This window comes from Pectinophora gossypiella, chromosome 1, assembly GCF_024362695.1.
Source record: "Pectinophora gossypiella chromosome 1, ilPecGoss1.1, whole genome shotgun sequence".
Lineage (NCBI taxonomy): Eukaryota > Metazoa > Arthropoda > Insecta > Lepidoptera > Gelechiidae > Pectinophora > Pectinophora gossypiella.
Window position 1 is genome coordinate 5,085,048 of NC_065404.1, and position 18,082 is coordinate 5,103,129.

Sequence of the window (18,082 nt, forward strand, 5' to 3'; positions counted from 1 at the left end):
TGCAAGCAAGACTTCAGTCAGTACCTACCTACTTATCTGTGTTTCTGTGCGGTTATTTTTCATTTCATTTTACAGTAAAATAATGAAACTGGTGAAAGTGGTACGAAAATTACATGTCCCACAAAGATATTTGCGGTATTAAAAGGAAATTGAGTGGCTATTTCAGTCAACACAGACCACATTTCGTGAGTGTATTAAAATTTTTGTTAAGTAAGTAACTAAACCTCTACATTCAAAACATAAGTTTCTTCTTTGTATAACATGTGCAACTTTTAATACAACTTTTTATAACACATACAAACACACACACACATACACATACACGTACGTACTTGCTTTAAACTTTAAATTTTCGTTTTTACTTTTCTTTGTAAGTATAACAAGTTTTGTAACATTCAATTTTTTATGGCTATATAACCAAAAGCAATGTAACATTGTCAGTGGAGGGGCGAAGTCTCTATCACAAGTATTCTAATAACTTAACTTCAACCGCTGTGTTAATTATTTTGGTAAATAAAGCATTTTTCATTTTTTTATAGAAACGTCGAGTCAATGAGGGACTTTCCATAGTACATTCCTCAAAAACAATATAGATGGCGCTGTACATACTTTTCTTCGTTTACAGGCCCGTTTTGCTCTATGGAGGAAATACAAGCAATGAAACACAAAATTAAGAACTTTCATTTATTCAATAAATATAATCATAATAATAATTTATTTTTGGCATCACACCGAACCAAGCTCAACGCATAATTACAACGGAATTCGCTCTTACAAACTCTTAAGCACTACTATATACAGCCGTACTCTAATACCCGGTAAACGCAGTGATCTGGTTATATTCGTAATTATAAATATTTACTAAATATTTAATACTTCTGTTGCCGACGAGTCGAGTGCAGTGGCTGTTGACATATTTTAATTATCTTATGAAAATTCAAATTCATTTATTCGTCAACATAGGTAAAAGGGTTGTTACCTACCTTGTTACAATACATTACGGCAATATATTTTGTGTGGCGGGAAATGTTCAAATTCTTTTGCGCGCGGCTCTGCCCACCTCAAAAGGAGTTACTTATTTTTTACCTGGTAAACGAACAGTTTATCAAACAAAATAGTCTTAAAAATGGTAATAGGTTTCCATTATACCTACAGTAAAGATCTGTCAATAAGCAAGAAATATACATAATACAAATGCAAGATAGTAATACTTATTATAAAATTACGATTGAAAGCAGGTGGTCAACTTCGTTCATTCTCGTATTTACCATCACGAGTCTAATTCAGTTATTAATGTGTATTTATTTATTTTAATAATTTATTGTACACAGCATAACACAGAAACACAATATGACAACATGAAGAGACACAAAAGGCACAACTTAGTACATTATCTACTTACTTATACCAAATAACAGTGTTATATAGTGTAACTATACAGTCGTCTATCGTCTGAACAAAATATGCTAACAAGAAATGACGCCAAAATCAAACATTGTGTCATACACCCGACTCGGGCCCCACAAAATGTAATTTAGATCTCATCAAATGCACTTTTCAATTCCATTTATAAAACGCTTTTAAAGCAAAAACAAATACTTATTATACAATACAAATACAAATATTTTATAACAAAAACTAATTTATATATTACAGTCGATAACATTAAATACATAATTATATTTATTAAGGAGTTTGTTCTTTGGTAAATGCTGTAGGTATTCATTTGATTGCACATAATGTACTAACGAACTATAATTATTAAGAATTTTACCACTATGTACATCGTAGTCGGGGATTCTGGGAAAGTCAACCTATCGATAACTGAATCTACAGTACTTACGTACAAATTACTGGTACTGCTGGATGGAAAATAATCGATCCATCTAATATTGACTGATACATCACTCTCCTCATAAACGTCACAACACTAGCTTACGTACTTTGACAGATATAATTCTTAACGCGCATTGAGACGATTGTAAATGTTATCTTATTGAAATATAATCAATAATTATACTGAACTGGTCGTTCTGTTTAATAGTACAGTGTTTGGTTTTTCATACCAGTCCTTTTAAAATCTAAACCCTATCTATTGTGTGTGGTAATCTGGGCTGCAGGATATATTATATATATAGAGAGCTCCTATTTGCGTTACTGCAGTGGACTACACGCGCCCAAATGCATTATAAGTGTTTTATATTGTTCTTTTTATTGTATACTAACACTAGAAATAAGTCATTTACTAACACATATGAGTCAATGGTTACTTGCAATATACATTTTATTATTATTATATTGCTTACTATAATTGCCTCTTGTCAGATTCAGTATCCGTAACGTCTATACTTGTATATAAATACTTTATTATAATAAATAATAATAATTTATTTAATTCACGAAACATGTCTCATATGTGTTAGTAAACTTATTCTAGATGTTAGTAGCCTTATCTAATATTAGATGCTGTGACATGCAAGTCACAGCATCTACGCAGATACGGGCAGTCGAGTCGCGCACCTATCATCGAGAGGGCGGGGTTGCCGCTGCCCCGCACCCTGCGCACCAGAGACGTGCATCGCTTCCTCATAGTCGTATAAAAGCAGTCGACGCGAGCTTCAGCGAACATGCCCGAGGCGCTACAGAAGCGAGGCAGCCGCAATAACACCCTAAAAGCGTTGTTGAACTGGACGCGGATAGCGGATAGCGTAGCGGTATTGTGTCTCTTATGAATAACAATCCCTGAACAGCATGGTGTACTTCTGTAACATTGATCTTGAAAGTGATGGTTTGATTGTCATTAAACGCTGTACTATGAGGCTGGCATAACCACCAAGAGTGGCTCAAGTCTCGACAAAAATTAGATTAAAAAAAATAAAATTACCATAGTTCCGTTGTTAGTACATTATGCTCCATTCACAATTTGAATAGCTTATTTATGGTAGGTCTTTCCACCGATTTCATTTAATATTACTGTCGGCGCAAACGGGTCACGGATCGCAGCTACCGGTGGCCACTCGCTGGAGCAGTGTTCGTGCCTCGCTACATGTGGATGCTGCAGGTCATATAAGATGCCTTCATTAGCCACTGCTCCAGCTGTACAGAGAGCAGTTAACCGTTATATGTTCTCCTATTATGGTCCTTAACTCTTTAGTTATTAGCATCACGCAGTAGAAACCGGGCTATAAAATGTGGCAGCGTCAAAACACCCGTGGCTGTCGCGCGCATCTGTCACTGTTACAAATGTGACAGTAGCGAGCGACAGCCACCAAAGTAGACGGTGGTCCATTTGCGCCGACCCTTATAACTAAGTATACTAAGTGGTCGACAACTAGAGAGCAAAAAGACATAATCCACAAATTCCTGATAAAATATCCGTTACTCTTATGGCCTTATACCGTGAACGTCTACGCGTCTGTAAGATATATTTTTATTTAGGATTATATTTGAATTTGGATATAATAAGTATTTGATCAATTTGCATCTTTGGCAATGTTATTCACGATTGGTTCTAAATAACTAATAATATTGGTTGCTAGTGAAAATGTATATATATAAAGTATGTAAATGCAAAATAAAACACTTATTAAGATTTCAACAATTGGAATCTTCAACCGGAATTTCAGTAAACATTTCCCATTGATATGTTCACGGCCAAATATCATTAACATCTTGTACTTTTGCATCAAAAATGAAATGCCAGGTATTATTTGTGAATAGTGAACATAAAAATCTTCTACCTTAGTAAGTTATAGCAATTATTACTATTTCCATAAAATTATCCGTTAGCACTACATATAGATTGAAATTTTAAATAATTACACTAAATTGCTTTTCTGAAGACGCTAGAACGCAATACGGAACAACTTCTCATGAACTTATAAAGTATCGACTAGGTATCAAATTACCAACACCAACCAAACATACGAAACTACAGACATATTTATAAAGACTCTCTGTACATAAGTAACAATGTAGACACTAGTACAATAAGCTGGTGGAGGCAATACATTGAGGAAAACATCGACCGATTCTGAAACTAACATTCTAGGCAAAAATACTTAGATATTTCGAAACGGGATCCGGTAGAGTTTAGAACAAAATCGCGCGATAAAATTAAACGTATGGCAACGTATATTAACATTCATGCCGTCGCCAAATTACAAAATGAATCGCATCATGATAAAGGCGGTCTAATACTCATTGTTGAAAGTAAATAATTACGATATTAGTTTCGGTGTATATACGAAGTATCATGAAATAGCTTGATCCTTTATGCTACAGTTTTTTTGTATGTATTACATGTTCGCGTTTGACCACAATCTTAACTGATGGTATGTGACAATGTGGTCAAGTTCCCCTTGCAAATGCCTCTATCACTTTAGTCTTGAAAACACCAAGATTTTAATGTTTTGGAAACACAAACTTCGGGATTTGACCTAACTCTACCGACTCCCGTTTGATAATTGTTCTAAACCAATGGTATAAAAGTTAAATCTATCTAACACGTTAATAATGGAGCCAATAAAGCAAACTAACTTCATATTTGCTAGGGACAGGTCCGATTTTCAGACGCAAAAACGGTTTAGTGGTAATAATCGGAAGCCGTCTCTGTACAGAACCAAAAAAGTCCTCAATCGTTTGAACAAAAAAAAACACAATTTTTTGTGATCGAAATATTTTTGGATTTTACCTCTCTCAAGATGTTTCTGATCTTAAATGACATAAAAATCTAACCCTGCAAAACAAAAAAAGTCATCAAAATCGCACCTGTCCCTGGCGAGTAAAAAGTGAAATCCACTTCATTGACTCCACTTTATAGTGGAGTACCGTACCATATTATTACGGTACAGTAAATTTATTGTACTTACTACTCTCTTATTCCACAATAACAAATGACTAGTGGCAATGTATTACGTTATAAATTAACAGTCACCTTTGCTATACAATGGTTAAGTCTTCGTTTAATTTGGTGTGCACGAGCCCGATTGTAAGGGTGCATACATAAAGATTGCTAAAGGGGCCGGTATGTTGTTTTAGTAGGATCGTGAATGTCCTGAGGAGTTGAAAAGGCCACATCAAAGCAATTCATCTAAAAATATCGCTATTTGACATTTGTGTGCATTGCGCACTTACTTTTATATGCGCAAATGTCAAATTTCAATATTGCTTTTTTAGATGAATTGCTTCGATGTGGCCCCTGAAAGCCCATTTTGTAATATCAAAAATTTTAATCAGCACTGGAAGACTCTAGGTTACTGATTCCAGTAACATATATAGGACCTAATCGTATCCAGCGCTGTGGCAAATGCTCTTTTTCAGATCTTACTTAAGCAGTGGCGGATCCAGGATTGTGAAATTGTACTATATAGTACAGTCAGTCCCAGTAACATAATAGGGTACTTATTACTCTTTTCGGTCAAGTGGTTACTTATTTTCGGATAGGTTCAGGAACCGTACTAAAAGGCGTCTTAGGCGTTTATCATACGACGCAGTCGACAGAGCGGTCTTCCGCGGGGCGGGACGGTGCACGCGTGTTGAGAATAGAATAGAAATAGTTTATTACAAAATATTAAGTATAATGGTTACATACAAGTCAATACTACCTTGCCATCCGCTTCACTGCCAACCGCGACTGCCACCGCGTCTTGCGATAACATTAGTGCCAAATAAGTTATACCTGTCACTTTCTAAAAGCGAAAAGGGAATCAGGGATCATCAAATCAAAGGCAAGGGTGGACCGAGAAACTTTTGATGGGTATTTGAGCTCTTTAACCCTGGATCGATTGTACTTAGCAATGCTTCATTTATATTTATCCGATCGTCAATAACAAATTATGAATCTTTGCTATCGGAAAGCCAAGAAACATTTATAATATTCCCAAGCATAATATAAATACAAGAATATAGTATTGAGAATGTAAATCATCGTAATCTAAATACGAAAACGACTTATTCCTTCGTATTGTACTGTTCCGTGAGAAATATGTTCTACAAAGTACACCAGAAACAGATTAATAATCACAATTTTACCTCATTCTTATCTCTCAAACGTCGTAATAAAAACAACCAGTCCAACTTACCGTCAACCAAAGTTAAGTCAAATGAACATCAATTTGCTGAACTTCTTTAAGTGTCACATAAAAACGTCACGGTATTTGGGGGACCATCATGCTTGGGTGTCGCCGTCGGTGTAGTGCGAGGGGCCCTCGTTAGAGCATACGGAGTCCTCGGGAGTCCTCGAGGCGTCCCCCGCCTCGCTGGCCTCGACTGCGCTGGCGCTACCCCCACTCTTGCCCTTGCCTCCCCGTCGCGCCTGCAGAGCCTGTAAACATTAAAGTAAGTCAAACTGCTGACGTAGACCGCGCGGTTCTATTGAAACGTGTTGATTTTACGGTGATTGAGAGCCGTATTTTAGTAAAATCTTTATCATTTATTGAGGTGATTATGCTGTTTGAACTGTTAGTACGTAAGAGTGGTAACATTGCTGCACAATTTGCCTTTAGTGCAGTATTAAAAATGCTTTTTATTGAATTAATATGCTTTTTGAATTCACAGGAATACAGCTCTTAATCTATAAAACGAGAGTGTTAATAAGCAACCTCGACACAAATCAACATGTTTCACGTTCTAACTACAAACGTAGCGTGTAGCCGGGAGTGAAGCCGAGTCAAACGGGGTTCGAATTGCGACCAAATTTGCGGAACTTTAAAACATAGAAGAAGAGAAGCCAGACGGCAAAGTAGATTTGTTAGTGCAGGAGCTCGAGTAGACTGACGACTGAAGGACGATCCGTCAGACGAACGTGGAACAGAGAAAGCGAACATTGGAGACATTGCGACAGATAGGTGTGGGGGTGGGCCGGGTGTGCTGTGTGTCGCCGCGATGCCGCTGCTACAGTGCCGGGCCGAGGGACATCCAGGGGGCATGCAGGTACCGGGTGCTCCACACGAGTGCGCATGCGTAAATTCCACACCTCCTTACCTTATCACGACTGCCCTTTTTCTAAAGTCGGAGTAGGATGGAAGATGAAACGTTCATTAATGAGGGTGAAGATAGAACACTGACGGGTCATGTTACCTATGTAGGTATCAAGACAATAGGATACACATGAAGCAATAAATAAATAAATAAATAAATAAATAAATAAATAAATATAGTATCTAACACAGCTAACATAAGAAGTTGTAAATAATCAAGAGGACAGGATAGATCTAACATCGAACACAAACAGTAATCAACTAATAATACAAATTTAGTATAGGATTTTGTAGGAAAAGGAATTAAGTATGAAAAGATTTGGACAAAACACAATATGACAACGATTTCAGTGAAAACAACAGGGTGTCTAGATGGAACTCAACAATAAATTACAAGGAAAAAGAAACCTAATACAGTCGTCATATTGTTTCATATAAACTTTATGTTATATAAGCTTGTTCTGAAATCCTATGCTGCCATTACACTATCTAAATATTAATAAGTAGATTTTCAAACGCCAGTGGTCAACTTCATTAACGTTAACGCAAAAAATCCTAGAATGTCTGATATTTATGCAAATATCCAGTTGTGTCTGCGGTCGGTGGAGGTTGAGACCTGGAGTCCCGACGTGCCGGCAGAGCAGTACCACAGGAGTAGGTAGTAGTAAGAAAGGTGTCGAACAGTAAACAGTTTATTAATTTGCAGTTCACAAACAGGAACTTACGATAATACATAAAGTACGATCACGAGCTTTAATATGTATACACTTTGGTTCCATGTCACATTAACTTTTTTGACAAATTGAATTGCAAGTCTCACTAAATGTCAAATAATGTTAGTCCTAAAGTGGGTACATTATATTGCTCATGACTGTACATAAACATAACATAAACAGCCTATATACATCCCACTGCTGGGCACAGGCCTCCCCTCAATCAACCGGAGGGGGTATGGAGCATACTCCCACGCTGCTCCAATGCGGGCTGGTGGAGGTGTTTTTATGGCTAATAGCCGGGACCAACTAGGACTACGGACAATCAGGAGATTCAAGCCTGAAAGTCCTTACCAAACAAAGGACAGTCTCACAAAGTGATTTCGACAATGTCCCCATCGGGAATCGAACCCGGACCTCCAGATCGTGAGCCTAACGCTCTAACCACTAGACCACGGAGGCACATAAAATACAATATAAAGAAAATAAGATGCAGTGGACACGTAGATCACAGTTAAAGATAGTGGCCACGGCCACAGTAAAGCAATAATAGATGGTGAGCAATATACAGGGTGTTAGTGACATCGTAACGAAAACGAAAAAAAAAGGCCATAATTCTGAGTTGATATCAAGTGGAATTTTCCGTCGCAAAAGTATGGAACGGAAAATAATTTAAATACTTAAGCTCTAAAATTTTCATGGCTTATCCGACAGGAAATTCCACTTGATATCGACTCAGAATCATGGTCTGAATCATCCCCTTCAGTATTCGTTACAGTGTCACTAACACCCATACCTACTTGTATGGCTACTGTATGTGTGGGGTGTAAGTGACATCGTAACGAATACTGAGAGGGAAGATTCAGCTGATTATTCTGAGTTAATATCAAGTCGAATTTTCCATCGCAAAACTATAGAATTGAAAATAATTAAAAAAATAAAATAAAAGATATCGTGAATTTTGCGACGGAAAATTCCACTTGATATTAACTCAGAATCATGGTCTGAATCATCCCTCTGAGTATTCGTTACGATGTCACTAACACCCTGTATATAGAGGTAAAATGCGTTAACGCATAATAAAAGGAATTGTGTGAAATGGAACGACATTTTCGACATTTAAAATGATTGGCGGTAAAAAGGAGAGTTTGTACTCTGCTACACAACTTACGTAAGTTAGTGAGATACATACGTTCTAACAGGATATTTAAAAAAGATAACATAGTCTAGGATATTTTTGCGTTCACGGTAACGATATTGACTTCCGGTGTTCGAACTATCCTAATATCTATTTTCTCTACCTACTGTATTTTATTATTAAGGAATGTTAATATTCAGGTGTTTGTTGGTAAGTTCTATATCACTCCAAAAAGCTGGCTTCATCGTGACATTTGTTGGATTACATTACATTGCTACCAGCACTAATGCTAACCAGTACATTGAACGACAAAATAAGAGCTCGATCTATCGCTCATTTCATTCCATGGAACCAAGCATGAACAGACGAAGATGGTGACCTCCCTTACCTCAGACACTCTCTCAAGGTGCTAATAAGGCAGTGAAGGCATGGAGGCGTCAATGTTCTCATGGTGTTACAAAACCAGGTATAGTCAATCCTATGACATCCGATTCCCATTGACATTCAGAATTTGCCTTGCAACTGTTTTAAGACAGTAGTTAAACAAAACCTTTACAAAAAAAGATTATTATAAAGTTAGTGATTATTTAGAAGATATGAATGCATGTGATTAACTGTCTGAGAACTGATATTAGGCAGCTAAATTACTCAATTGTATACCAATATTTTATGTTTATTTTTATTTTTTTTAAAGAACGTCTAGGGCCCTGTGCCGAGGTTTTTCTTGCAGCTTCTTTTCCCCGGCTATACAGGTTGTGAGAAGCTGCAGTAGTTTTAGGCGGATGAGACGTTCGTTATGTAAAATTGACGATTCAAAGTGTAACTATGTTACCTACTGAATAAAGATATTTTTGAATTTGAATTTGAATATGAAAAGCCGCCATTGCTAGCCGTTTGATGACGTAAGTAGTACCACTGACGCCATTGTGTTACCATTAAATTAGTATCTCCAACATTCAAAGGACGTAAATTGTATTATTGAAAATTAAGTGAATTACAGTCTAATGAATTAATTACTATTACTTGTCACATATATAAAAAAACTGTAAGTAAATCTTTTACTGAAAGTTCAAAATTGCCTTGTAAAGTAAATTAAAAACATTGGTCGTGGGTAATTTACTTTTTACAAAATAGCAACGGAGGGTGGGCTAACGTCAGCTGGGCTAAGCTTGAAAGCTTGTAAGCTTTTCAGCTGTCACTTTTGAACATACAGGTATGTTTATTTTTTTAAACCATAACTCCACATTTTATTTATACCTATATTACTTATATTGTTTTGACAAAGCAGGTGTCTTTGTTACTGACATAGCTGTAAGTAAATTGTTACTAACAGCCGGATCTTTGTTGCCATTTCATTCAATAAGTTATTATTATTATATTATATACAACCTAGGAAATCAACAATTTAAAATAACTTACTTTACTTTTTTTGTACCTAGGAAACACATAAGTGTTTTGCCTTTGGCGAAGGAAAACATAGGGTAGAAATCTGTATAATTTCGAACAACAGTAATAGATATGTGGTAGACTGTACAGTCAGTGTAGATACAAACGTACATATTTATACATATACTTCTTAAGTGGATGTTAAGACTAATTCAACCCTATTTCCTCTGATGTTGTAGATTTGACCATGCATATCATAGCAAAACTGGTTATGCAAAATGATAAATAAGTACTTACTAATACGCTCTTCGAATAATGATTCGAATATTCTGACTGTTGCTGTGTTCAATGCTGATTTAGATTTGACTTTAATGTTTCGCAATTTCGTACCCTTCGATAATATTCTTCTCTCGTGTAGGTTCAGATGTGGACTATCAACCTCATCAACCCTAGTGTCAGGGTTACTACTGAGCCGCCAAAGCCCCTGATATGGCTCATGTAACGACTACTTATTAACATCAGTAAGTAGTAACCGGGACCAACGGTTTAACGTGCCTTTCGAAGCACGGATCATCTTACTTTCGGACAATCAGGTGATCAGGCTGTAATGTCCTGACCAAGCTACAAAGCAATTTTTGTGATTTGTCGCCACTGCGTATCGAACTCGGGACCTCCGGATCGTCAGCCCAACACTCAACCACTGGACCACGGAGGCTAGCGATAATTATTCGTATATTTTCAATGCTTTATCTATGCTGACTTAACCGTTTACCTGCAATGAGAACCGCCGGTGCGGCGGCTTGCGTCCCCCGCGTCGCTTGCTGATGTGCGGGTTGTCTCTCCTCAGCGTCTTGTTGCGCAGGATTTCCAACTGGACATACAGCCTCTTGAGTTCCGCCCGTACCTCCTCCGAGGTCGGCTCTTCCTCGCCCTCCACGCAGCTGAAACCTTCTGCTGGGCCGCGGCGAGATACCTGCAAAATTACGCAGTGTGCGCAGTGGTGAAGAGTAGAGTTGAGAAGGATTGTAAAAAAGTGATTCTTTGAATTCATGGGAACCTGTATATGTGAAAAACAAGTTTATAATAACTCACTTCCTGCGCGAGAGACCTTGCCCGGTAGCCGTGCCACAGGCGGGGCGCGAGCACGCAGGCCAGAGCCGCGCCGGCAGAGAGGTGCGCACGCGCCGCCGCCGCCAGCGGGGAACGCTCGGGCGCCGCGCCCATGTACGCCGCGCCGCGCCACAACATGCCGCAGAATGCCTCGCAGCATAGAGCCGCCGCCAGCCAGCCGCGCTCCTATAGAAGGTAAGAATAGTAGGACACTTAGGTAGGAACGAGCATAAGGTCCAATATGAAATAGACAGTTCAAAACACATAAATAAACATAGCAAGTCCGACTAGACAAAAGAAGTCAGCGGCATGATCGTTAAATAGCAGTTTCATCCAGGCAATTATACAGAATGGGAGTCCGGGAAGGTGTCATTCAGTAATAATCAATAGGTACATAAGGAAATAAGAAAAAAAATAACACGTAAACCTGCCGATATTTACTAAGGTCAAGTTTCATCACGTTTCGTACGATTCACTACTTACATAAAACGAAAAGGACTAGTACCTGGAATGGCACATTGGCATTTCTGGCAGCGTACGCTATTCTCAGCCCCGCTAACAGCAGCAGGAGCTCCGCGGCGGCAGTGACGTGGTGCCAGGCGGCGCGTGCGCAGCCGTCCTCCTCCCCCTCGTCCTCCCAGCACGCCGTCGTCGCCGTGAACGCCGCTAGGTAGCACGCCGCTCCTGATATCATTGCGCCCACCACGCGGAGCACCTGCAAAATATCGAGGAAATACGTATTAGCAAAAGCCTCCAAGGCAAAACAAGCCTATAAGACAAAGTTATCGATGCAATTCACATCAGAATGTCATTTTTCAAAAAAGCGCTTACAGCGGATATATAGATGCCTGGCCAAGTATTTAATGCTATTTGCGGCAAATCTAAAATAAGTCACGTAAAAAAAAGGATTCTATGGCACAAGCCGTACCTCGGAGTCCCGCGGCGTCCACCGGTGCGCCTTCCTGGTACGGAACTCAGCCAGTAACACCCACAGCCGCAGCACCACGGAGCCGTAGCATGCCACGAAGCCTAGCTCGCGGAACCACGCGCCCGCTATACATCGCCAGTATGACGATAGTATGTATTGCGATGCTGCCTGAAAGTACATCAGAATCTTACGTTCGCAGACTAGTACGGCCATGAGTACCTACTAATATGGTATACATTTGAAACTGTAGGTGCTGACACAGCGCTAGCGCACAGCTAACGGAGGCAGCCCTTCGCCTCGGCAGTCTCTACGGTCTGGGCAACGGAGCAACACGCCTCCTAATTGGCTTTTCTGATATTTATATACAGCGCGCGATCTATATTGGGGACTTTGTGACGAACTTAGTTTTAGCCAAACTTACTGACAGTGTTTATTAAAAATGGTCAATTGAACTGGTTCAGTGATTTCATTTATGAACTCCAACTATACGCTACTGATACGTAGAGACTCCCTTAGGGAACACCACCCCCTAAGGCCACACGACATACAATAAAACCATGTCAATATAACTTTTTTTGAGAAATTACACCATAGGTCTCATTAAATGTTGACTACATGATATTGCTCATGACTGTACACAATATTGAAGGAGGCTTATGGGCGTAAACTGCGGAACTAAGAAATTAATTGACTATAAGTACGCATTTTTATTACACCACATAGCATGGACACCGCCTACATTTACAATATGGCCAAACGTTGATTGAAATATCATTAAAACGTTGACGTTTCAACGATATGGTCAACTTAAGTTGGCTATTTCATGAAGTGGTCGAACAAATGATCAATTCTACGATCTGGCTATCAAACCCACGCATTTCACAAAATCCCGTCTTAGTGAGCACCTACATAATATAATGTACCCACTTTAGGACTCTGTCGCACTAACATATTTGACATTTAGTGAGACTTACGGTTTCATTTGCAAAAATGTGAATGTGACACAGTACCAAAGTGTATACATATCAATGCTCGTGACCGTACGTCCAAAAAGGAAATCCCGTGCGAAATTTGAAACTCCTAGCAATAGTAGTAGCTGAGATTTCGTGATGAATGAGTGAGTCACTCAGTGAGTCAGTCGCCTTGTCAGTAACTTTTCGATTTTATGTAAGTATATAGTATAGTTAAACAAACATGCAAAACGGAATGTACTGATAACAGCGACAGATCAACTTAAGTGACAGTTGTCAAAATAGCGGATTTTCATCGATCTTAATCTTTTTGCAGTCATGATAAACTGTTTAAAAATGGAATAAAGTACCAAACAAATAAACCTCTTATTTTGAAGTGTTTGTTTTGTACAGGACGGGGGGGGGGGGGGGGTTCTTAAAGCAACATGGGGATAGCCATACGAAGGCGTTACTCTCTGCCAAAGTCAAGTAAAGTAATGTATAAGGTTTATTTACATACAAGTAAAAAAAAAAAATAGAATACAGGATTTTTGTGTTTGCCACGAAAATAGGCTCTACGCATACAAAAAGGGGACAGACTAAGGAGCCTCTAACATTGGGGGTACGGCGCACTACGTCGCTGCCTATGTCACTGACTCTACAACGTTCTAAAAGGAGTCTTTATAGCAGAATATAATTGACATAGTTAAGGCCCTCCGTGGTCCAGTGGTTGAGCGTTGGGCTCACGATCCGGAGGTCCCGGGTTCGAATCCCGGTGGGGACTTATCACAAAAATCACTTTATGATCCCTAGTTTGGTTAGGACATTCGGAAGCCACGTTAAGTCGTTGGTCCCCGTTACTACTTACTGATGTAAGTAAGTAGTCATTATATGAGCCATGTCAGGGGCCTTTGGCGGCTCAATAATAACCCTGGCACCAGGGTTGATGAAGTTGGAAATTCACCTCACAGCCCACAAGATAGGAGAAGAATTGACATAGTTTATTATTATGTTTTACTTACTGAAGCGTAAATTAACAGAGCTCCAACCAGCACCACTTCCAATACTGTCCACATGCCCATCGCCACAGCCTGAAAAAAAAAGTCCATTTAATTAACTAATTACCCATATTAAGTAGTTTCTGGATTTTCCTCGCTTATAACACGGCACTCAAAAGAAAACACTTTATTTTTTTATTTTAGTTACATAATTTTTATCTACGGAAAACACTAGAAATAAACCACCAGCAGTCCATAGTTCAATAGGCTTTGACGTTATATCATAACAATGACAGAGACCTTGAGATACTTCTCAGATAGTTGGTAAATATAACCATAATAACAGGAAGTAAAGTAACTTTTCCTAACGCGATTATGGATTGGTAGTTGTAGGTACCTACGGTCTTCTCAACTACCAATTTAAAGAGCGTGCCAGCATTAACGTCCTAAGGCCAAGATTTCCACACACGACAGTTAAACAACAGGGTTTGGATTTCGAAAGTACATTCGGTCTTACGCCTGAAGTCGTAAAACCAGGGTGGTTAAAAAGGCCACATCGAAGCAATTCATCTAAAAAAACAATATTGCAATTTGACATTTGCGCATATAAAAGTAAGTGCGCAATGCAAACAAATGTCAAATAGCAATATTGCTTTCTTAGTCGAAGTGCTTCGATGTGGCCATTTTAACCCCCCAGCACTTACTTTACACTTTCTCTTCTTGAATATGACGAGGCCGATGACGAGGCAAAGCAGCATGCCGGCGAGGTTGGCGGCGAGCAGCGCGGCGCGGTACACGTCAGCGAGGCAGGCGGCGGCGTCGCCCACGGGCCCGCACGGGGCACACGACAGCTCACCCTCCGCCAGCGCGCTCGACCCCACCCAGCCCGCGCCGCCCGCGCCCGCCTGCCAGTACCCCGCGCGGCACTTGCACCGGTACTGGAACAAGTGACATAGCATAGCATAGTACGGTCGCGAGTACTAACATATATACACTTTAAAACCATGTCACATTAACATTTTTGCAAATGAAACCGTAATTCTCATTAAATGTCAAATATGATAGTGCGACAAGGTTCTAAAGTGGGTACATGATATTGCTCATGACTGTACGCCTGTAACCCCGAAGGTATTCGTGACACCGCCTCAAATACTGAGAGGGATGATTCAGTCCGAGATTCTGAGTTAATATCAAGTGGAATTTCCCTTCGCTTAACTCATAAAAATGTTAGTGATTTTTAATATTATTTTCAGTTCCATACTTTTGCGACGTAAAATTCTACTTGATATTAACTCTCTCAGTATCCCGAACAGTGTCACTAACACCTTTAGTTTGCCATCGACACGATAAGAAGAAGACCAGAGTGTAAGTCTGACTCAGTCAGGTCCTGAACCTCAGCTCCTTGCTTTCGCAGTAAGCGTAACACGTTTTCTCTACCTACTGCGCTGTCATATTATGTGACCAAGGTGGGGATAGCCTGGCAGTAGGCGGTGGGCCTCCTCTCATGCAAGAGTATTCACAAGGCCTCGCAAGATGTCGCTGTCCTACACGTTACCTCTAGCGGCCGGTCGTGTGTGAGCGAGGTGGGGATAGCCTCGCAGTCGGTGGAGGCCGGGTGGCAGCGTGGCGGGCCTCCAAGCCAGGGGTGCATGGCCTCCTCGCATGGCACTGTGGGGATGCGCCGGAACAGCGCTGCCGCCGCGCGCACTGGCCACGCGCCGTGCGCCGCCGCCGCGCCACCCCACCACCCGAAGCCTTCTTCGCATGAAAACCTGGAACACCATATTTACAATACAATATACACTGATAGTAAAGGTGGCCTTATTAGCAATTATTAGATAGCATTTTCTTCCGGACATCCTTTGGATAATAGGAGTGTCCATTTGTTGCGTGGTTCAAAATTTATCAATAAATTCCGAAAAATATAAAAATCTGCAATATTTTTGCGAGTATATGTTATCTATTCATACTAAACTATCTTTGCTAGTCGTATCCAAATAATGCTAAAAATAAATAGGTATTTACGACCGCCATATTTACCAAGCATTGGACCACACAACAGAACTCGCATTCCACGCGGAGGCAAGAGTCCGCCAGAACTGCTGCAGCGAGGCGGAGTTGTTCTGCTGGAAGATGACGAGCCGATGTACGTCCACGATGAAGAGCACGCCGATGTGCAGCCGGGGGGCCCCGAGGGCCACGGCGGCGGGCGGGGGGTCCAGCGGGGTCCGCGCCACCGTGCGGGCCATGTTAGCTGCAGTCTCCTCGTTCGCCTCATTGCGTTTCACCAGTTCTGAGAGCGCGCGCGCCGCGTGGATAGCCGCTGCTTCGTACTCCACCACATTCTGTGAATTTGACAATAAAGGGTTGAGTGACGAAAGGAATCAGTCTTCTTCTTCTCTCTTGTAGGTTGAAAGATCAATAACTAACCTCATAAACTAGGGTATTATTAGGTATAAATTATTATTGCGCCGCCCAAACCGCATGACACTGCTCAAGTAACGACTCCTTATTTTATGCCTTAAAAGCATGTGGTGTGAGGGCCATTTTGTCAAAACTTTTTGAAAATTAGCTTATATGAATTAGTAAACAGTTCCAAAAAAAAATTAAAAGTTGGAATCTGACTTTGTGCGGAATTATGTGCCATTGTATTATGACCACATATACTGGATAAATTATGGAAACTACCCTAAAAAAAAGTATTTACTTACGCCAAAATCTGTCGTAATAAATATGTTAAATCATTATTTACAGATGTATCGCAAGATTTGCGTGATACACGGAATACAAATTATAATTATAGTACTTACCTAATATAAAAAAGTACTCATTTAATGTAATGATAAAATGTAATTTATTAAATTAATTTACCCTTTCCTTCTTAAGAAGATAAAGGTTATTACATTCAAAAAAGGATCATAAACATTTTTTAAAACTGTCCGTCCTAAACTCGGGCCTAAATAATCAAACAATGAGCGGGAGGTCGCTTAGGCTTGGAATAGATTAAGCACGACCCGCTAATAACTTTACCGAAGTCGAGGAACAAACAGAGCTAAGACAAAACTGGAGCTTTACTCTGAGCCACTAAGATTGATACTTTAATGTCACCTTTTATTTACTTAAGTAAATAGTACCCACTTTAGGACTCTGTCGCACTAATATATTTGACATTTAGTGAGACTTAAAGTTCAATTTGTCAAAAAAAGGTAATGTGACATGGTACCAAAGTGTATACATATTAATGCTCGTGACCGTACGTGTAATTCGATCTACCGCGTGACGCTTGCTGCTCGTAGCTGCTATTTGCTAGCAAAATTCCTTTCGGATCATATAGACTAAATCCCATTACGACAATTTCCTATAAGTACATATCTGTCATGTCCCAAAATTACTGAAATTCTAAATTGACAAATTTTAAGCAGCTTAATAAAACTCGGACAGTAGGGTTAGGCTTCAGTTGGCCATCGACCTTACAGTTCTCAGGAATAAGACATTATTATGAACTTACGAGTATTTCTCATACAATTTTGTACATAACTTATCATCTATAGGTAGTATTGATTTAAAGAAGGACAGAGCTAACAGGTTCCAAAGAATAACCTGTAACAATTTTAGGTATTGCCTAGTCAAATAAACATAGAAAAGTTATAAAATGCCAATCCAGATGATGATTAAAAATTAACCTCATTTTCCTTTTTGAATTCATTGCGATTTTTTATTATGAATTACGTAACAAATGTCGTTACGTTTCACCACGTTTATTGATAACACCATTTTGTATTCTCATAAATACAAATAAGTACCCTGAAATGAAACGTATTGACTTTACGAAACATGATTCTCATTTGACTTGATTATCAAGATAAATTATGAAATTCT

The 18,082-nt window shown here is 39.5% G+C and overlaps 1 protein-coding gene across 1 annotated transcript in view; it reads right to left on the bottom strand.

Moving 5' to 3' along the window:
- Positions 1 to 670: 670 nt before the first annotated feature.
- Positions 671 to 18,082, bottom strand: part of LOC126368551 (probable G-protein coupled receptor 158) — an 81,265-nt gene continuing 63,853 nt past the window's right edge. The window contains exons 3-12 of the mRNA XM_050012571.1: positions 16,244 to 16,548; positions 15,759 to 15,975; positions 14,908 to 15,141; positions 14,228 to 14,296; positions 12,256 to 12,423; positions 11,833 to 12,042; positions 11,310 to 11,513; positions 10,990 to 11,190; positions 6,985 to 7,005; positions 671 to 6,325 (exon numbers count right to left, since the gene is read on the bottom strand). Coding sequence (XP_049868528.1) covers positions 6,170 to 6,325; positions 6,985 to 7,005; positions 10,990 to 11,190; positions 11,310 to 11,513; positions 11,833 to 12,042; positions 12,256 to 12,423; positions 14,228 to 14,296; positions 14,908 to 15,141; positions 15,759 to 15,975; positions 16,244 to 16,548 — 1,785 coding nt within the window. The 3' untranslated portion in view covers positions 671 to 6,169. The remainder of the gene's footprint in view (positions 6,326 to 6,984; positions 7,006 to 10,989; positions 11,191 to 11,309; positions 11,514 to 11,832; positions 12,043 to 12,255; positions 12,424 to 14,227; positions 14,297 to 14,907; positions 15,142 to 15,758; positions 15,976 to 16,243; positions 16,549 to 18,082) is intronic.